The sequence below is a fragment of the Hyperolius riggenbachi genome, chromosome 3 (assembly GCF_040937935.1).
Source record: "Hyperolius riggenbachi isolate aHypRig1 chromosome 3, aHypRig1.pri, whole genome shotgun sequence".
Taxonomy (NCBI): Eukaryota; Metazoa; Chordata; class Amphibia; order Anura; family Hyperoliidae; genus Hyperolius; species Hyperolius riggenbachi.
In genome coordinates, this window is record NC_090648.1 from 322,166,030 (window position 1) to 322,188,720 (window position 22,691).

At 38.0% G+C, this 22,691-nt stretch overlaps 1 protein-coding gene across 1 annotated transcript; it reads left to right on the forward strand.

Moving 5' to 3' along the window:
- Positions 1-3,988: 3,988 nt before the first annotated feature.
- Positions 3,989-22,691, forward strand: LOC137563834 (lumican-like). Its single transcript, XM_068276816.1, has 3 exons — positions 3,989-4,156; positions 8,899-9,828; positions 20,995-22,691. The coding sequence occupies exons 2-3, from the start codon at positions 8,919-8,921 to the stop codon at positions 21,144-21,146; spliced, it is 1,062 nt and encodes a 353-aa protein (XP_068132917.1). The 5' UTR covers positions 3,989-4,156; positions 8,899-8,918; the 3' UTR covers positions 21,147-22,691.

Below are 22,691 nucleotides of genomic sequence, written 5' to 3' on the forward strand. Positions count from 1 at the left end.
AGGGGGCCGCACTCAGCACCAGGGGACACTAGAATGAAGAGGGAAGCCTCAATAGGATCCCCAGGCTTCCCTCTCTTTGGGTAAGTATTTGATTTTGTGTACCCGAGCTTCAGTTACACTTAACCTCCCTGGCGGTAAGCCCGAGCTGAGCTTGGGCTATGCCGCCGGGAGGCACCGCTCAGGCCTCGCTGGGCCGATTTGCATAATTTTTTTTTGTTACACGCAGCTAGCACTTTGCTAGCTGCGTGTAACCTCCGATCGCCGCCGCTACCCGCCGATCCGCCGCTATACCCGTCGCCGCAGCCACCCCCCAGACCCCGTGCGCTGCCTGGCCAATCAGTGCCAGGCAGCGCTGTGGGGTGGATCGGATTCCCCTTTGACGTCACGACGTCGATGACGTCGGTGACGTCATCCCGCCCCGTCGCCATGTTCTTTGAGCAGGATCTCTTGATCTCTGTTCGCCGGAGGCGATCGGAGAGGCTGGGGGGATGCCGCTCAGCAGCGGCTATCATGTAGCGAGACATTGTCTCGCTACATGAAAAAAAAAAATTTTGAAAAAAGGTATTTGCTGAGATTAAGTTACAAAATAGCCCTGCCCAAATGCAGGAAGGAGACAAGGTGGCACTTTTTGCCGCTTGAGGCAAACTTGTGAAGATGCGGCCCCCCCCCAGGTAGTATAATTGCCCTCAGTATAGGTAGCTTGTAAGGGGTAGCAGCCAGGAAGGGGGGCAGCGGGCACAATGCCAGGGAAGGGGGTCCTGCAAAGCCGCCCATTGTACTGTACACGTAAAGTGGGCAGCATTGCAGGAAGTGACGAGCGGTGGAACGCAGCACTGGAATGTAAGGAGGGTGAGTAATCACTCCCCTGCCTAATACAGAGCTAATAGCTGGAAGGGGAGAGCGGATGGGGGGACCCAGGCGAGGGACTGTGGGTCTGAACCCCCTCCGCTGTGCCCGCTGCCCCCCTTACTGGCTACTCCCTCCAGCTCGGCGGCCCCCCGACCCAAGACCAGGTGAGTCCCACCCCCCCACATCTGCCGCCTGAGGAACCTGTCTCACCCCGCCTCATGGACGGCCTAGGGGTGGGGGTGTTGTTGAGATTAAACAGAAAAAATGCAATCACCTTATTTGTGGGTATGCTATACAATTTTTTGTGCATTTGCAAAGCCCTTTTCAATTGTACTGAATGAGACAGAGACTTACTAAAAAAAATGAATAGTGCATTTCCCATCTGGCTAGAATCACATCACACAAGAATGGATAACCATAATAAACTTTATAAAATTAGTGTTTTTGCGATTGGTAAAACGTATGCATTCATGCAATCTCATTAATTTCTGTGTAGTGGTAACAACACCTTACTGTTTCACATTTGTTGTCACAAGACTAAAATGTTTTTGGAAAAATTTTGATGGATTTAATTAAATGCAACATAATGAGAATTTGTTAGGGGGATTTTGATTAATTATGGCCTTATATTTGAAAAATGAACAAATATTACCAAAACCAACACCTCACACCAATGTGGGATTTCTATACATGTTACAAAAGACCAGCTAGTAAAATGTGATGGAAAAGACCTTTACTTTTGGAAAAGTGGGATCAAAGAGGGTGGCCAATGTTTTAAGGATGTTTGGGCTTTATGCATTATTATACATAATATTTTTGGGATGAGACTTTATCTTTACACATTTTCATGTGAGTTAATGTTTCTATTGAATCTATGCTATTAAAAAAATCTGACAATATATGTCATGTCCCACTTAGCACCAAACCTCTATCTGCCACAACAGTATGTGGTTCCACATCAGTTTCTAATGTTTGCACAAAGTACCAAGGTTTAATATTGCTTTATATGGCTTGAAGTACACAGCAGTCCAATAAATGTTCAAGCAGTGCCGGACTTTCGGTCCCTTTTTCATTTACATCTGCCTGTCATAACTATGTCTTGAGCAGTAACCTAATTGTGGCGCAGCCTTGGCTATCTCAATCCTCTCTCCAAGTGACCCTCAAAGAGAGGTAGTGCCGACACCAGGTGTTTCTAATGGTTCTAAACGAATACATGGGAATTTATGGGTGTTTAGGGTTAGGCCTGGAGTAGGGGTTCTGTTTAGAATAGGGTTAGGTTTAGCTGTAGGAATATCTAGATAACATTTTGACCAGAATTACCACCGTAAGATAGTAGAAAATCTGTAGATGTTTATGATATTATGGCACCCAAATGACCTTGCGTAAGCAGATGGTAGCCTTTATGTTCCAGAGCAAAAGATGATGTGTTCCACAAGTCATCTTCAGGGATATACTACTTTTGTTATCTATTAACAAGAAAAGGCTAGAAAATAGCATGAACATTTTCATGACATGTGAAGCTATCCCAGTGTGTACGTGCGCCCGGGCCATGGCAGACACGATTGACTCATATGTGTAGCCACCTCCCACCGCTTCACTGCACACCACTCCCCATCTTCCTGGCACTTCTGTCTTCATCATGATAGAACTTCCAGCTGTGAAGGTGGAAGTGTCAGGAAGATGGAGAGCAGCAGTGTACTTCTCACAAAACTCATCTCACTCATCCCTGGAAAAGAAATCTTCAGCAGGATTAGTGCAATCATATGCACCTATTGAACTGATATGCAAGACACCAAAACAAAATTCCCATGTTCTAGTAGCCAAAGGGAATATATCATAAAGTACAATCATGCCCCAGAAGCCACAGAAATGAAGCTACATTTATACTAGTCTTGTACCACACAGCTTAAAGCTTTGGCCACGTTTTCACCATGTTGGATGAATTTTGAATATTGAAACCTGTTAATTAAAAGACTGTAATAAAACTTACTTTTAAAATAAATCAGTAAACAAATGCCTTCCAAGAGGCTCTGGATAGAATAAAATTGTTTTAAGTGCACTTATTTGCTCACTAGGAGGGCAGAGTACTTGGAAATAGCTATGCTTTATTTCAAACCAGTTAATATATGGTGAGTCCAAATAGACCCGTTGTCTTAAAGAGACCCAGAGATGAGATATATTGCTGTATTTTTACTTGTCCGGGGCTTCCCCCGGCCCCATAAGCATGGATGTGTCCCTCGCCGTCCTCCTCAGCGCCGCCATTCTCCCACAGTCAACTCCCGGTCACGTCACTTACCGAAGAAGATTGCGGCTGAACGGCGGCACTGAGGAGGACGGCGAGGGACACATCCATGCTTATGGAGCTGGAGTAAGCCCCGGGTAAGTAAAAATACAGCAATATATCTCATCTCTGGGTCTCTTTAAGTTAATAACACTAAGAAAAAAAATCAAGGCAAGCTTTACAAAACCTTTGCCCTGCAATGAACTGTCTTAATCCCCCTTCTGTATATACTGCCAAGTGGACTGCTTTCCTCAGTACTTGGATATGTGTGGAATAGACTGGTGGGCTTTCAGTGTACCTCAAAGTGGCAATGTATTTTCCCATAGCTCCACAAGGCTCCAAGTTTACTATACCACATCTAAAAGATGGAAATCCAGAGTGTCTGTGTCTTATAATTATGGGTCCTGAGAATGTTCTTATAATGACCAGTGGTAACGCACGAGTTGATGCATATGAAAGATTGTTACATATCTATTGTGCTATTTTACCAGAGAGTGAAAAAGAACATAAGCATTTGGGATTTAATGCAACATTTCTCAGTCCGTATCACTGTTACTGAATATAAAGCTAAAAACTGTTGAAAATGCATTTGACTTTGTGAGCATATTCTCAGACACATGTAGAGAATGCATCTGAGCAGCTCTGGGGAACAACTCTTTTCATTCCTATAATCTTTTTGATAGCAGATTTATTTTATAGAACTTTTAGAAAAGCATATTTTTTCTTGTAGCTGTGATGATTTCTTTGTTGTGAATGTGCAACAGATGGGCTGTGCTTTGATAGCCTTCCACCTGTACTTACTCAGAGCAATAATTCTGCATGCCACTCCACAAGCTCACCATGATGATGATGACATAAGAGCTGTGTGACTAGTTTTTTTTTCTACTCTCTTTTTCTTTTTGCTGTTCTGTATTACAGTGGTTCTGGCAGGCAGTTCTCTCCTGACACTGTTTACAGCACATGATACTTGATTCAGTCTCTTTTTTAATCTGCATAGGGAATTAAAGAGAGCAGCATCAAACAGAGGTAAGCAGCATTGTGGTTGATGTTTACATTTGCATTATTGTGATAACATTTTTTGTTGTGAACTCTTGCCAGCTCTGAAAAGACTTATGCTAAGTTTATGTATGGATTTATACTTTTTTTTGTACTCTTATGCCTTTTTTTTTAGAGCACAGTCAATACACTGGAGTAAGGTCACAACATCAGCATTAATATACATTTTGCTTTTGTTCTGTTATGTATTATTCAGACTTGCTTGCTGCAACTCTTTGTGTTTATTGCACATAGTGTTATAGGTGTGTTGCAGTACAGCAACATTATGAGTTGTAAGTGTTGGTAACCAGGTGCAGTAGCATATAAACAATTACTTTTTAATGAAATACTTAAATGAAATGTGTTAAAATATGTATTTACTATGTGTGTATATATATATATATATATATATATATATATATATATATATATATATATATATATATATATATATATATATTATTTTAAGATCACTTAGCAAATGAAGTTACTTGTAATTTCATGTTGAATGGAAATATGAATTATTATTACTGATGTTATAAAATATTGTTGGTTTATAAAAATTATTATTATTATTATTATACTGAAGAATGACTGCATAACAAATATTTTTATGCAATTACTGATCATAGATAGATGGATAGATAGATAGATAGATAGATAGATAGATAGTGTTTAGACATTAACTTCATACAATTAACTTATCTGATACATGGATGGATGGATGGATGGATAGATGGGATAGATAGATAGATAGATAGATAGATAGATAGATAGATAGATAGATAGATAGATAGATAGATAGATAGATAGTGTTTAGACATTAACTTCATACAACTAAGTTATCTGATTGATAGATAGATAGATAGATAGATAGATAGATAGATAGATAGATAGATAGATAGATAGATAGATAGATAGATAGATAGATAGATAGATAGATAGTGTTTAAACATTAACTTCATACAATTAACTTATCTGATACATAGATGGATGGATGGATGGATGGATGGATGGATGGATGGATGGATGGATAGATAGATAGATAGATAGATAGATAGATAGATAGATAGATAGATAGTGTTTAGACATTAACTTCATACAATTAACTTATCTGATACATAGATGGATGGATGGATGGATAGATACATAGATAGATAGATAGATAGATAGATAGATAGATAGATAGATGGTGTTTAGACATTAACTTCATACAACTAAGTTATCTAATAGATAGATAGATAGATAGATAGATAGATAGATAGATAGATAGATAGATAGATAGATAGATAGATAGATAGATAGATAGATATTGTTTAGACATAAACACTAGATAGTGTTTAGACTTCAATTTCATACAACTTGATAGTGCTTAGACTTAAGCTTCATACAACTAACTTTTATAATTAAAATAACAAAGCAAGTTGATTTCAGGAATGTGTAGTTTAGGAAATGTGAGTCTGCAATGTTAGCTCCAGATGGAAAAAAGATGTTCAAGATCTGTTATGTGCTGGAAGGTAAATGTGTTCATGAATGAGCAGTGCTGTTTTGATACGTGTTGCAAAGCTGAAACAGGATGTTTAAGTCATTTTTATGAAGCACACCTACACAAGTATGCTGCCTGCACACTGCTGGATTAATCACTGGCTCCATTACAAAGATTTCAATAGAGTTAGGACTGGTTTCTGCTACACAGACTGAGATGTGAGATGACTTGAGGTATAAAGAATGTAGGCATATTCATGATGGATCTATTAGGCAGTGCTGCAAATTCAGAATTATACATATGAGAAATGATCTAACAGGCTATTGAAAATATACAGTGATATTAAAAAGTTACATTTGCTTATTTTTATTTTTAGAAGATTCATTCAAGTTTATTACACTATAACAGTTATAGTCACCTGCAAGGAAAAACATTGGAAACACACCCACAAGATGGGAAGTCCTATGTTATAGATGCTTTAAACCTGACTCAGTTTTTAGCAACATTAGTTTTATTTGTGAGGATGATTAGCAATTTTTACTTAACACATGGCTACTCATATGGCTGATTATGATGCAGGATACAGTGCAGTTATTCCTTGGATGAGTTTATCAGGCATATGAGTTTAACATCTTGAGGCTAACAATGGCTGATGGACAAGTTTTTTTTTCTAGTGTGAAAAGAGAAGAATGCATATGCTCCAGCTGTTGAGTTTGACTAGAAGTGTATATTCTCAGTTAAGGTTTTTTGCTTTTGTTTTTTACAATGCATGTTTATATGTTGGAGAGTGATCTATAGTTATTATTATCTTTAATGCTAGTATAGTAATAGTAGTTATAGCTATAGTTTTGTGTTGGGAATACACCTAGTGCTTTACAATGCTGAATAGAAAACACTAGAGTGATATAATGTCTTCAGAATGAAAAATTAAAAATAAAGTACAATGGATATTATAAAAGATAGAATATCTATTGTAGCTTGAAGGATTCTTTATCAGTACATTCGGCAGAAAGATGAGCACACAAGAATATAAAGAAAAGGTATTTTCCCCATCTGCCATTAAGTAGTTATCTAGAGACCCACCCACTGATATCCACACATTAATACTGTGTATAATAAACACACAGATTAGGTTACATTAGTATTTCCAGACTGTCTGTAAACATGTGTAGGTTTCCTAATCACTGAATGTGTGTTCACCATTTTTTCCCCTCAAAGTTTAAAGGTTAAAAAGCAGGAGTAACACATTGATGACATGATGACTAATCATGGGACATATGGTTTTTTATTTCCCTAGCAATCCGACGCCTTCTGGGGAGAAAAGTAATACACAGATTTACATGGCATTATACAGGCTACACTTGGTGTAATGAGATTATTGACACGTAAAAGATTTTAAGGGCCAATCCAACAGCTACTATCGTCAACTATTGATATTTAATGAAATGTAGAGGCCCAGTAGTAAACACAACACTTAATTTAAATGTTAACATTTATAAAGTGGTCTTCTCCTGTGGGATTCAAAACACATGAGTAGCAAAGAAGAGAGGTAGCTACTTAAAGTACATTCAGAACTCTTTACTGGTTGGGCACTGGTCCAGCCTCAATTTCAACCCTGGCATTTACATAAAAGGTTAACGAGCACACTCACAGATTGTAACTCCTTCCACTAACTTTGAAAAATGGAGTAGTCTCTCTGGTTAACTTAAAAATACTTAATATTCTGAGACTTCTGAAATGAAATCAACAGTGGTGGGTGGCATAGGTAAGGGGGGTGTAAAGGCTTATATAAAAAGCTAAAACAAAAACATCTGTGACTGTTCCAATCAGACTCCAAAGTAACTGAAATTACTCATAATGTTTATGATTATTAATAACCGACATTTATTATTGAATATAATAGCTTTTATGGGATTTGTGTGCTCTTCTGAGCATCAGTTATTCATTCCAAATGGGGAATTTAGTTTAATATTAGAGTCAAATATTAAATTCAGTTTGTCATTAAAAAAGTGCATAAAGCAATTTTTACCTTTTCACCAGTATTGAGGTCTGTCTCAAGCCTTACCTGTGCAATAATATGTACCAGCAGAGAGAGAGAGAGAGAGAGAGAGAGAGAGAGTATGCTGCCAAGCAACATAGCTCCTCCCTCTTAGGGAACCACCTCATGACTTTAGTCATTGTTTGCCAGTATTTATTCAAGTGATTATGAGGTAATTTCCTCTGCAATGCTCCAGTCTGGCACATAGCATTGCATAAGTATATGGTCAATTAGACCCCCTGTACTGACACTTTATTAAAACCTTTGTTAAATAGTTTATGTACAACATTTTTAAGATGCTGAACCAGCAGGGGGAGTGCAGGATTAAATATTCAGGTAACTTGAGAGTTGCAGAAGCTATGTAAACCTCTAATGATCCCTTTTAATTTTTTTTAACAATAAAACTTCCCAAAAAATATTCACGGTCAGGATTTGCCCCATTTTTGTAAAAATATTAGGGAAGTGAACATTCTTTGTTTTGCCCACCTCTTTGTAGTATGCTACCGTCAGTGAACTTATTAAATCCTGTATGTGTTCATTAGCATTGATACTTTAATTACATCATTAGTGAGATACATGAAATATTAGATGGGATCCAGAGAACTAAACTAAAATATATGTCCATACTGTCCCAGTCCCAGAGCTCAAGTTCCTGTCCAGCAACATGCTTACATCTTGATAGATTTGTTTGCAGGCTTTGCATACCACCATATAGTTGAATATTCATATATAAATCAAAATAATATATTTTTACCTGCACCATAAAATAGACTGGTTGATATAAAATCCATATGACTTGCTTATGCAGACAGTATAGACATATTTAATTTCTGCAGCTATGTACAGGCTGAGGATTGCTAAACTCATTTCAGTTTCTGGAAACGTGGCAGCATAACTTTGACAGATATTTTTAACACAAAGCATATGAAATGCATATTGTAGGGTCAATTCACAGAGACGTATTTTATAACCAGCCAAGAGTTGTAAAGTAATAGCAATAAAATATCCTTCTTGGAAAATAAAAGGCATATAACATGTCACCTTTAGCATTAAGTTTTATATAGTCAATAAATGTTGGCAAATTTTAGATGGTAGGTTCCCATTGTATTTTTTTAGGCTGTTTTGCATGTGGTTTTATTAAGAGAGTTAAGACTCATGTTATATAGTATTTGCTAATTTAAGATAATTGATTTCCTTTATTTTATTTAGGTACAACATTAAACGCCACAATGCACCTCCAATGTATTCCTTTAGTAGGGTTTCTTCTTATTGGCACTGTACTCTGCCAGTATGGCCAATATTATGATTATGGTGGTGGTTCGCCAGATGATTACTATTCATCCTATTCAAACTTTGCTATGGGACCTTCTACTGCTAACTGTGCACCTGAATGCAACTGTCCTTCAAACTATCCTTCAGCAATGTACTGTGATAATCTGAAGTTAAAGAAAATTCCAATAGTTCCATCTGGCATTCACTACTTGTACCTTCAGAACAATATGATCGAAGGCATAGATGATGACGCCTTTAAAAATGTGACCGATTTGAAATGGCTCATTCTAGACCACAATCATCTGACCAATGCGAACATTAAGAAAAATGCATTTTCCAAGCTAAAGGAACTACAAAAATTGTATGTGAGCTTCAACAATCTCACTGAACTTGTAGGACCACTACCAAAGACCATGGATGACCTCCGTGCAAATAATAACAAGATTTCAAAAATAACACCCAACATTTTAGAAGGCTTGGAAAACCTAACAGTTGTACATCTTCAACACAACAAACTGAAAGAAGATTCCATTTCAGGTGCATTCAAAGGCCTAAAATCTCTAGTGTACCTTGATTTGAGCTACAATGAGCTCTCAAAAGTACCTATGGGGCTTCCACCAAGCATAAATATGCTTTATTTTGACAATAATAAAATCACCAATGTCCCAGATGAATATTTCCAAGGTTTCCGGTCTCTTCAGTACCTTCGACTATCTAACAATGAGCTTAAAGATGCTGGTGTACCTGGCAATGCTTTCAATATTTCAACCCTCCTTGAGCTGGACCTTTCATTTAATTCACTTGGATCCATTCCAGCGGTGAATGAAGGCCTGGAAAATCTCTACCTGCATGTCAACAAAATCCAAAGTGAGTTGATTAATATGGTTATGCTATCTACATGGAAAGATGTAAGGAGTCTGTCCAATGCTTCAATCTAATGCAGTGGCTCTTAATCTTTGCTCAGTCATGTACCACAATCAAAGTCTTTGCTCTGTTCATGAGTCATCTGTACTGTATACTACACATCTGTACTAGCAACTTTCAATTAGGGCACAGTCTTTTCAAAACTGTGCAAATGAATCCAGACATACCACACAAACAGTTGTTGCATGCCATGCTTTTTATGGTAGATGCTTTTGGAAGATGTCACTATAAGGAGTATATTCTTCCATATATATGATGTAACAGTGATACAACTGTCCAAGATACCTAAGTCATGATCCTTAAAGTGCTCATTAATGGATGCAATCATTTGATCACATTTGTACATTTGAATTGCACAGAAAACCATGCAGTACGTGGAGAAAATCAACACAAAATTACTCTATGGTCGACTGGAATACAGCATTTTGCCGATCAGAATGTTGGATTTTATGATCATATCTGAAGAGAGAAAGTTGCCTTTTGACCCAATTATGGAGACAATCGATAACTACCTTCCAATTACTTACAATCCTGCAAATCTGATCAAATGATCGCATGTGAGGAAAATATTGAACCATTAATGGGCACCTTTATTTCTTTTGTCAGCTCAAATCTGACTGCCTCCCCTGAGCAACTTGTTTCCATTATGATGAAAACCTTGAAATTAAAATACATATGTACACATACCTATAAGATGTACATCAATATTAATGCTGGTACACACAAAGCAATTTCCTGTCAGATTGGCAGGTCAACATGGTAATTTCCTGCATTTCCGTGCTGCCCCGATCAAGAACAGGATACATTTTCAGGTCGATACTGATTGATCTCGTTCTTGATTGGGAGCAGACCTGACTTGGAAAAATATTGATTTGACCCATCGATCTGCTAGGAAATTACATTGTGTGCATCAGGAATTAGAATACACTGTATTGACTTTCATTTTTATGCAACTGTTACTTAACATTTACAGACATATTTTGTATTGACATATTTCCTTAAAGAAACTGTTCCCACTGCACATGATCAAACCACATGCATTGATAGAGTTGCTGTTCCTATAAGTTTGATAGTGATGAAATTCTTTCTCAATCACAAACACGCTATTTGTCGTGTTTTTCGGCCCCATTCAGTATAACTGAATGGGAATTTTTAAGTTCTCCAAAAATTGAATAGTATTCACAGCTATTGATATTGAATAGTATTCACACAGGAAAATATTTGCATTCCCCCCATGCACACTGCTTTTTTTTTGTAGACACCATACCTAAGAGCCATCAGATTAATAAAATAAAGATTTTTCCACAAAATACATCACAGTCAACAGGGAAACACAATGTAGACTGATACCAGACTCTACAGAGTAAGAAGTACATAGGCCATAGGTAACACATGCAAGTGAAGAGGATTTGACATTATGTTGGGGAGAAAAAACTCTTCAGTGTGCAATGCTTACCCTTGTCTGTGGCCAATGAAGATTCTGCAGAAGTCTAGGCCTGCATGTCACCCAGGAGAGTGAGCTAAAAAAATCACTCTCCAGTGTCTCCACTCTTCTCTGATTTACACTACTGCCCCTACTTGGAATAATAATTACAGCAACAACAATCTAATGCCTGATTGATGTGAAAATTCCCTCCTCCCATTCTTAACTTTCTAAATTGCCTAGACTTAACACACACAGTATGTCCAAAGAAATTAACCAAGTAGAAGTAGGCAACTGATTATCAAGGTAGCTTAACATCTGTCAATTTTTGTGGCAGATCCCCAACAGATTTGGTCACTTCGATCTATGCACCAACATCAGAGAAGGATTGAGATGAAATAGGGCCCTAGGCAAGATAGCAGTTTGTGTCTATCACTGATGATTATCTGGATTTTTAAGTAAGATTTGGTGGTGGTGGTGGTGGTGGTGGGGGGGGGGGTAGCATCCACCAGGCCCATAGATTGTCTCCTGATCCTAGGCAACTACCTATGTTAGCCTTGTGGATGTTCCGGCTCTGACCAACAGGCTCACCTGATCATTATTTGATTGATTTCTGGCCAAAATACATCAACATTTATTGGAAGAGAACCTTGCCTGATCAGATTCAGATCAAAGAGATCTATCTTTTTGCCACATTAGGTGGCAAGCTATAAGTGCATGAAGCTATGAGTGTATGGCTACCTTTAGTTGCATGAACACACATGGCCTTTGCTGATAGGTGAACCTGCTCCCCCCCCCCCCCCCCCTTCAATCAATTTTGCAGGTGAGGTGATATACAATGTTCCTCAAAATAAAGTTCTCAGGAATGGATTTCAAGTTGTGCTGACCCTTGTGTAAGCTGCATGACCACCGGAAGGAATCATTAGTTGTTTTTTTAAAATAGGGAGGTAGAAGAAATGTTTAATCTTTTTCTTTGTTTATTGAAATAGTCTACCTGTAGTGAATGACCTGGTAGGTGTCCTTGTTTAGTGAAATGACCTACCTTTAGGCTGGTTTCACAGTGGGATGTTAAAGTCCAACGTTACAGCATCCAGTAACGCAGCCTAACTCACAGCACTGTAAAATCAATGTTGCTGTTCACAGTAACACGTTGCGTTACATAGTAACGCAGCACGTTAAAAACAAATTGCTGCATGCTGTACGTTATACTGGGCTAAGCCACGTTAGACTGTTTGCACATGCTCAGTAATGTTGGAGGAGGAGGTCTCCCCTCCTCCTCCGCGGCCAGCCACTTGGCTAATTAATATTCACTGCACTGTGGTGACTCGTGGTGGGACTGTAGTGTTGTCCGGATCATGAACGAATCGTTCATTTGGTCCGGATCTCTTTTATGAGTCGAATCATCCGGATCATCACAATGAAAGATTCGGTTCACAGTGGATGTCTGTCTGGAAGGAACAGGAACATACAGAATGAACAGTGCAGGGAAAGTCCTGTCCTGCTAATCATTTCACCCAGTCTGCTTCCCTAGTAAAATGAATCAAATGATTCGGTTTAAAGATCCGGATCTTTTCAATGATCCGATTCAAATGATCCGAATCCTTAAAAAGATCCGGACTTCCTATGACTAACCTGGAGCGGCTGCTTTGAGAGCTGCATAACGCAGCTCAATCTGACGTCCAACTTCAACACCACCATTAGTTGCGTTAGGGGCACGTTATGCGACCATAATGTCCCCTAAAACGCAACGTCTTGGTGTGTAAGTAGCCTTAGTGATTAACCTGGTGGAATGATTGCTGTAGTCTTTAGATGTGTGACTCAGAAACTGCTGAAGCCAAAAGCTCAAAATGGCAGCCAGGATCTGGAGGATCTGAAGGGGGCAGCAGTATAGTAAAATTAAGATAAGCACTTAGATTAATGGAGAATAGTAAAATTAAAACTGAAGCGCATTGCATAGTTTTAATACTGAACTTACTTTGTCATTTCATATTTCACTAAAGTGTTCTGTGAAAAAAATAAAATAAATAAACATTTAAAGAGATCCACATTCCTAACTCCTACCAAATGTTTCATCTGCAGCCAGAGGATGGAGATAAAATAACAATTGTGGGCTAACTGTGAAGGACTGTAATTCATGGATTTATGTGTGTTATTTTTTTGTGAGTAAAAGTTTACCTGCATAAAGTCTTTCTGCTCCAGACTTAAAACCTGTTAACTATATGATGTATAACATAATGAACAAGTAAACATTTAAAACGTGGCATCAGCACTGCACTAGACAGTGGTGACTGTGCATTGTAGTAAAGTACTCATCCACTGCATACTCCTAGGGCTCGATTCACAAAGCAGCGGTATGGCAGTTTGGACGTCTTAAAGGTAAGACGTCCAAACTGCAGTGCAAATGACTTTGTGCGGTGAAAATGTTGCACTGCACATGGTATCGTGGTGCGCTGAAAACGTTGCACGGTGCAACGATAACACCACGCATGCAGTGCGACAAAAACAGGGCATATGGTGCCATTTAACGTCACGCCAGTGCGCCCTTAAGGTCGCACCATCGGGCGCACTGGTGCAACTTTAAATGGGGCACCATATGCCCCCGTTTTCGTCTCAACGCATGCGACGTTATCGCATACCGCGGTACCGTGCACAGTGGAACGTTTTCGTTGCGCTGTTGCTTTGTGTGACTAATAGTGCGCACAAAGCTACTTTACATGCGCGAATGAGCTTTTCACTGCAGCGCTAGCACTTAGTGCCGTATAGTGAATCGAGCCGCAAGTGTGCATGAGGCCTTAATGTTAATTAATTTTAATTAGCCTTATTTAATTTGTAGAAATCCCACAATTCAGCTTATATGCTCATTTTTTGGAATTCCAAGATTTAGCTTAACGTAAATCAAATTAATACTCTAAATCATAATCTTTAACAGATTTGTTAAGCCTGTTTAAATTTATATTACTTTCCACTAAAATCAGCTATTGTGCAGTGGTGCACTTCTTCTTCGTCTTGCTCAGCTGCAGCTGGTTGGTTTGAGTCACATGATGTTTTGAACTGGCTGTCCAGTGAGGGAATAGCAAAATATCCTATGTTCAAACTGAATATGGCCATGGCTTGGCTGAGGAAAAGCTTCTTTAATGGGAAAAATTTACACTAACTGTAGAGAGAAAGCTCTGCTGTGGACCCATTGGCCTGAAACCAAGATAGTTATCAGCATCTAAAAGTTAGTAGTGGTCCTATGCCTTGGTAATGGTAAACATGTAACACTAGTTATGTGTCCCTAGCAGCTTAAAAAATACTGAATTAGGAAAGGTTGGGGGAAAGGCTGCGCATCCCTAAACACATGCTGCAATTGAATGGTTAATCGCACAGGCATACACCGCCTCTGCCAGACTGAAAAATGCATGCCCTGCATCCAAGACAAGTGCTAACATTTATTAAACTAGGAGGAACTTTAGCTTCCAATATGGTTTGCATGCAAAGTATATTATAGTAGACACTTGCGCCACGGTGAGGCAGACCTCCGGGCAAGTGACCCAACCTAAATTTAAAACCTTGGGAGCAGCTAAGCAAAAAAAATGTGTAACTTACATTTGGTAGAACAGCGAGGAGAACGCCAGCGCATACCACTAAGGCTGCATCTGAAATGACCACCAGCTCAGTGTGTAGCACCTAAATAGATTTCCTGCACACTTTGCATTCAATGCAGATGCAAATCATATGCAAATCTGCTACTACTTATCATGCAAACAGGAAACTCAGGAGGAGGGGCTGGGAGCAGCTAACCTGACAGTTACATAGTTACAAAGTTAGGAAAGGTGGGGGGGAAAGGCTGCGCATCCCTAAACACATGCTGCAATTAAATGGTTAATCGCACAGGCATACACCGCCTCTGCCAGACTGAAAAATACATGCCCTGCATCCAAGACAAGTGCTAACATTTATTAAACTAGGAGGAACTCTTCCCTGCATGCAGTGCGCATTGTCATTTGAAAGATTATGGTCATGGAGGAGGTATGCATTTACTATACTAAAGGCATTCTTAAAGGACAACTGTAAGAAGAGGTATATGGAGGCTGCCATGTTTATTTCCCTTTAAACAATACCAGTTGCCTGGTTATCCTGCTTTCCTCTGACTTTAATACTTTTAACCATATACCCTGAATATGCGTATGCAGGTCTGGTGATCAGGTGTTTCAGGTCTGACAAGATTAGCCACATGTTTCTGGTTTTATTCAAACAGTACAGCAGCCAAATAGGTTAGCAGGGCTGCCAGGAAACTGATATTGTTTAAAAGGAAACAAATATGGCAGCCTCCATACCTCTTCTTACAGTTGTCCTTTAAGAATGCCTTATCCATATTCTTCTCACTTTAGTTATCCTTTAATTTATCAAGTAGCTGTGTTTGTTACATGCAGTCAGGCCATACATTATATACTAATGTAGTTGGGTTGAACCAGTGCACTGTGCCCTGCTTTTATTATATTTTCATGGTGATGTTGTTTTTTTAAATAGCACCAATATAATCCACCAAATATTTGTATATGCCACCACAATGCCACCACAAGTAGACAAAGCACTGTTTTACTGCTTGCATATATACTATATTGCTTGTGCACATTATGTACTGTATTGCTTGCTTAGAACATTTACATTCACATTGCTGTAGGCTCTAACTGGATTAGAACAAATAGGTGAACATGTTCAGTCTTGGTCACTACATATCCATTGCATAAGGCCGTTTCTAACATGCAGATATGCACAAAGTGTCTTCATGCACTTCATACATGTCAGTCTTTGGGCATTCCTTTGCTTGCATAGCCAGGACTTTGAAACATTTAAAATGTTTATAGACAGTTAAAAGAGTTGGTCATATAAAATACATATTGAAAATGGCTTGGAATATTGCATCACAGTATGGAAATAAGAGAAGTATAACAATTGTTAAAGGTAACAGTAGTTAATATATCTGTCTTCGAGGCTAAGTTTAGATTGACAGTTTTGAGGTCAGTGAACAGTGACATTTGACCAACCTCTGAATGGAATTTTAATGCTCTCCCAATGTTTGCATACGTTTTTGCACAAAACAGTATGTCTTTATTTTAAATAGGCCTTTCCTAAAATAGCATAATCAAAAGTATTATTATACGTTCAGTTTTTTTTATTCTGTCAGCTGATTGGCATAGACTTTTAATATTCTACAACTGCCATCTTCAAATATTGCCATCTTTTTGGTAGAGAAGGTAGAAAAAAGGAAGGGAGGAGACCGGGAGCCCAATCTGGTGCAGTATCGTAAGGCAGTGCTTCGTGACAACTGTAGAGGTGTTAGATATACTCACAATGGTGGGTTGCGGGAGGCAACCACTCAGCTTTGCATGTGGGGAAGTACCATCCCACTCGGCCTTGTGTCCGGGTAAGTATGGTCACTGCTCCTTAAATAAGGTCCACCTTCCAGGGTTGTGACCCCTAAAATTAAGGTACGGCGTAGTTAAGATGAGGTAGGAGGCGCCTAAGATACTCGTGACACGATATCAATCTGGTACTCAAAGTGAATGGTTTAGTAATTAGAAGTATACTGGTATAAAATTATAATATCAAATTATATATAGGGTAAAAGTAAGGTCCTACCTTAATAAGTAGACCAACGATAAGATGAGAAAAAAATGTAAACTTTTATTGACACTAAAAGACAACGTGTTTTGCGGTAGCCCGCTTCCTCAGGTCGAATACCGTGCCTGGTTCAAGTGCCTGAAGTCTGTGGTGCCACAGACTTCAGGCACTTGTTCCAGGCATGGCATTCGACCTGAGGAAGTGGGCTACCGCGAAACGCGTTGTCTTTTAGTGACAATAAAACTTTACGTTTTTTTCTTATCCTATCGTTGGTCTACTTATTAAGGTAGGACCTTACTTTTACCCTATATATAATTTGATATTATAATTTTATACCAGTATACTTCTAATTACTAAACCACCCACTTCGAGTACCAGATTTATATCGTGTCACGAGTACCTTGGGCGCCTCCTACCCCATCTTATCTATTGCCATCTTTTATCTATTCTCTACATTCACAAGTGTTTCTATGCTATGTAAGCATTTTATGGCTTGTAATTTATCTTTAGTGAGAGCAATATCCTACACAAGTCCAGCTGAAGAAAAAGTGTCATTTGCATACCTGAATGTTTAGCCCTTATAGTGAGAAAAAAGGAGCACAGTCTAGTTCTATGTAGGCTTGGAACCGTAGATATACATGCTAATCTCATCATGGCCCTTATTCAATTAACTTTATGTCCTAAGTTTTCACTTAGGAGATCATTTTTCCTTGTCTGTTTAAATTAACTTTAACCTATTTTGGTTCCTGGACGTAGTTTCTACGTCCAGGAACCATGCGCGCTACCGCGCGCTCCCGCGGCCGATCGCGCGTGTGCACGCGCACTCCCGGCCGTGGATTCGGTAGCCAGGGAATCAATGTATCGGGCTATGGTGCCCGATCATTGATTCCTCTCCCCCGCTGAAAAAGCGACAGCTTCTCTCGGAAGCTGCGCCTTTTCTGGCCGTTCCCTTCCCGATGCGTCACTGTAAGCGTATGTTACGCTTAGAGTGACGTCATGTAAACAAACTCATGGCCATCTTGTGGCCAAAAAGTAATACTACACCTGTAAAAAAAAAAAATTAAATTAACACACATTTACATTATAAATCTATTGTTTACCTCCCACCCTCCCAAAACTACCCAAATAAAATGTTTACTATAAAAAAAAAACATTACAATAGAAAAAAACAACATGTAAATATTTACCTAAGGGTCTAAACGTTTTAAATATCAATGTAAAGATGAAATATTTCTATATTTTTTTTTATTTTAAACTTGTAAATAGTGATAGATGCAAAATGGAAAAAATGCACCTTTATTTCCAAATAAAATATTGTCACCATACATTGTGATAGGGACTTAATTTTAATGGTGTAATAACCGGGACATATGGGCAAATACAATACGTGAGTTTTAATTATGGAGGCATGTATTATTTTAAAACTATAATGGCTGAAAACTGAGAAATAATGAATTTTTTCAGTTTTTTCTTATTCTTCCTGTTAAAATGCATATACAGTAAAGTGGCTCTTAGCAAAATGTACCCCCCAAAGAAAGCCTAGTTGGTGGCGGAAAAAACAAGATATAGATCAGTGCATTGTGATAAGTAGTGATAAAGTTATAGGCTAATGAATGGGAGGTGAAGATTTCTCACGTGAAAACGACGGAACCTGAATGGGTTAAGCACTCTGCAATTGAAAAATTATTAAAACATCAGTGAAAAAGAACTATCAAAATTATTCTGAGCGTTCTCTTTCTTGCCAGTACCTTAAAAGGCATTTCATTGATAAGGTGTGAAACTAGGAGGAAGTGTAAAATAAAATGTAAATTGAATAAGGGCCCATGTCTCATGTCAGAAGATTTTAATATTTATGATTCTAACATGCAAATGGTGACCAAAAACAATAGTAGCCTCCATTTCAGCAATTTTTCAATTGATAACGCCTTATGCAGTTGCTGCTGTGAGCTGCAGTGTGACATCCCCTATTCATCTTCTCCTTTCACAATCTATAGTAGATAGGCTGTCCAGATCCAGTCTTTGAGGGCCGAGGTCCTCACACATTTTTGGCACAGCTCAAATGAGTTCATGGGACTGAATAAGTAAAGGTGTGATTCATCAAATAGAATACATTTCTCCATTTCTCTGTCCATTCTAAACACTGGAATGGATATGGCTCTCAAGGACTGGAGTTGGACAACCATGCTATAGAACAGAAAGTGTTGCTCAGCAGAGTCCACCATCATATGTGTATACTGATAACTGTTAAACTGTCACTTGAAGCAATAACAAAGGTCTGTTTCAGGTGACATTTATCTGAACTGGGTACCTACCCTGGAAGACACATTCAGTATTTGGGAATCATACAGTATTTACAAAGATGACATTGAGGAGCACATTTAAAAGAACACCTCTCACAATTTTCCACTATGTTTTTGTATTTGTTTGTGTAGCAGCTTATGTTTTTTCATTGACATGCACTTCTATGTGCGGACATTGAACTCATTGACATGCAGGACAGTTTGCCCATTCGCAAGCACAGTTATAACATAATGATAAATAGGCTTTCACGAACAGCTGCAATCTCAGAGGGAAATCTGTAAGTGCCACACTTAAATTGCATCCTTTTTTTTCTAAGTCATATATTTAAATTAAATCTGTCTCTTATTGGGTTCTCTGGTTTCACTACAACACCATATTGTGTTTATGTGTGCTACAATATCATCAAAAAGAACAATAGCAGGGAAAAAAAATGCTTCTCTCTAGATATTTTTGGTGTCTCTAACACCCTCTCCTGGTGACCACTTTTTCTAGTTTTACAAATTTGAAATTGTTTCTTCTAAAAGAAAAACTGTATAGCAAAGCAAAACATTGGAATAAAATGTAACTTTATTTCTTAAAAATATATGCCCGCTATGAAATCTTAGTTCTCTATCAATTTCTTTTTAGTAATTGCTCTGAAAACATCAGTTGGTTTTCTATTAAAATATGTCATAACTGAGTTGTAGCCCTGCTGGATGAGTGCTTAGGCCACAAGGTCCCAAATCATGGGACACTTATCTCACTGCAGCTGGAGAGATGTAAATGTCACATGATTGAACGTTCTGGCCATTCATATGTGCTATTGTGATATGACTGCCAGAAGATTCTAGTAACCTTCTAGAAAAAAAATACAGGGAATACGCAAGGGGTGACATAGTGAAAACATAGTACTCACAACCCTAGGTTTCCCCAATGCAACCATCATCAGGACATGTGGGAAATGTTCATTTCCACTTGGGTTTGTGGATTCATCTCTTATCCCATCACTCTGAAGAACATACAGTATATTAATAGTAAAACTAACATATCAACCTCCCAACCATAGTGACCATAACTGTACAAAACTAGGAGGTGTCTAATATCTTATAAAATAGTTAAAACAGTTCATATGGATGGTCTTGCCTCCAAACAAAGTCAACCCTGGTTATTTATCAAATCATGATCATTACTGCACACAAGACAACACGTTTCGTGAGTATTGCTCACTACCTTATTTGGTGTATAGCCAGATGTAACTGTTTGTTGGAGGTAAGGCAACACTTGGCATCCGCTTTCATTCATTTCTTTGTACTATTTTGTTAGATATCGGGTTTTTCATAGTTTTTTTTATCATTTATAAGTACAAGGCACAGTAACATCAGTGTTTGCTGCTTGCTTTGAGTGACAGTTTTGACAGACCTCTACGCCAGAAGGCTTTGCCCATTTGAAGAATAATACAAGTTTTAGCTTTTACTACTGGGTACTTTGAACTATTATAATTCTCTTTTTTACCTCTGGAGGGCCCTCCACCACATTTTACATAGGGTCCCACAATGTTGCTAACACCGGAAATTAGAAATGATTTCTCCTTAACTCTTCCTGACGCTAAACAAAACTAATTAAATAGTTTTTACTAAAGTAAAGAGCATGTTGTTAGGAATATATAGTATTAGCTTTTTTAAATAATACTTATTATTAGATAATAATTATAATAAAACACAATTTTGATACATACAAAAAGCAAAAGGAAAGCTCTACTAATATAAATGTACTTTATTCCCTCATCTCCTTTGTTATAGAGTTCAACTTGAACAGCTTTTGCAAAGTTGTTGGCCCACTGGAGTACTCACGGATCAGACACCTGCGCTTGGATGGAAACAACATTTCCCGAGCTGATCTTCCCCATGATCTTCACAACTGTCTCCGCTTGGCTTCAGATATCGAGCTGTAAATTGGGAAGTTTTGATTGCCCAGTGGTTCTCAAGCTGACAAACAAAATCATTATGCCTTTCATTCATAAAATTCCTTAATTCATTCAGGTCAATTAAATCAATTAAAATATGCAATTGTGCTATTGATATATGAATCACATTTCTTTTGTCTCGGAATAAATGCATGAAACCCAGAATGAAAATTTATGTCAAAGCATAAAAAAATGTTCTCCCAGAATAAAACTCAAATCATTTACCTAGCCTATAGTATAAATAAATAATAAAAAAAAGTAAAAACCCCTTGATGGGGAAAAAAAACTATAGTTTAAAAATGTAAATATATATCATAATAAAGTTGATCTTGTATGGAAAAGTAAACATATTTACTTAAGCTTGTTAAAAGTGCTGGCATTTTTTTTCCTGTATCGCAAGAAACTGGTCCAGCAAAATAACTTGCATCTTCCCTGATACACAGTTAAACCATACTGCATATGTACAAGACAATTCAACTAGAACACTACACTTTTTTTTGTATTTTAGTTTTGGATAAGGTGGGAAAGGTTTTAGAACCGCTGTCACATTATAATTGGTGTCTATGTTCTTGTTTGGTAATTGTCCCTTATTTCAAGTGACAGGACTACAGAGAACAGGAAGTTGGGGACATCCTATCGGTGGGAACACACGGAGAAGTATGAGCACATTTTTGGTAGTGTGAGATGAAACATATGTGAAACCTTAATTGTTTACTACTGAGAATTTTCCCCCTGCTTTTGATCTTGCAGCAGCCGGGTGATTGAGAACAGCAAATTAAGGGAACTCTCTTCATCAAGACCATGAAATAATCTGTAACCCTTCCTAGGTCCATCACAATCTAAAATAAAGCCCTGGATAAACTTTAAAATAAAATAGAAAATTAGAAAGTGAAGTCCTATTCTATAATCCTATTATCCTATTTTGTATATAAGGTGACTTCAAAGGGGATCATTTATTACCCAAAGATGTTGTCTGATATAGAAGAGCTATGCAAATAGGGATCCTCTGGATTGTCGATTACTAAAACATCAACTCATCAACTCAAAGAGAAACATTCTAATGGAGGCTGTACATACACTAGTATAACTGTTACTACTACTAGTACTATATACAGCCTAGTGCCTCTATATGCATATGCGTTATAATAACACACAAATTCTGTATGCTTATTTCTCTCTCTTTTTTAGTAAAAACATAGTGTATATGAATTAAGCCTTTGGACTCCTCTCTTATGTTTAATTCATTTATTTGATGTCAAACCCGCAAGTGTTCTCAGGTATTGGAGTCCATTAAAAAGGTAAGAGAAGAGTAGAATATTTTGCATATGTATACAATTCTTTTAAATAGTCATAATGAAAATAAATTCCTTGAACTTTGTCTGGAACTAACATTTACTTGCTCCTTATGCTGTTCCTAGGATAGTACATTATTGCTTTGAGCTTCATTCTATATATATTTTAAATTACTTTTACTTTTTCATCAAATGGCAAAAACCTGTAGCATTAAACCCCTCCCACTGGAGGCCGAATAGA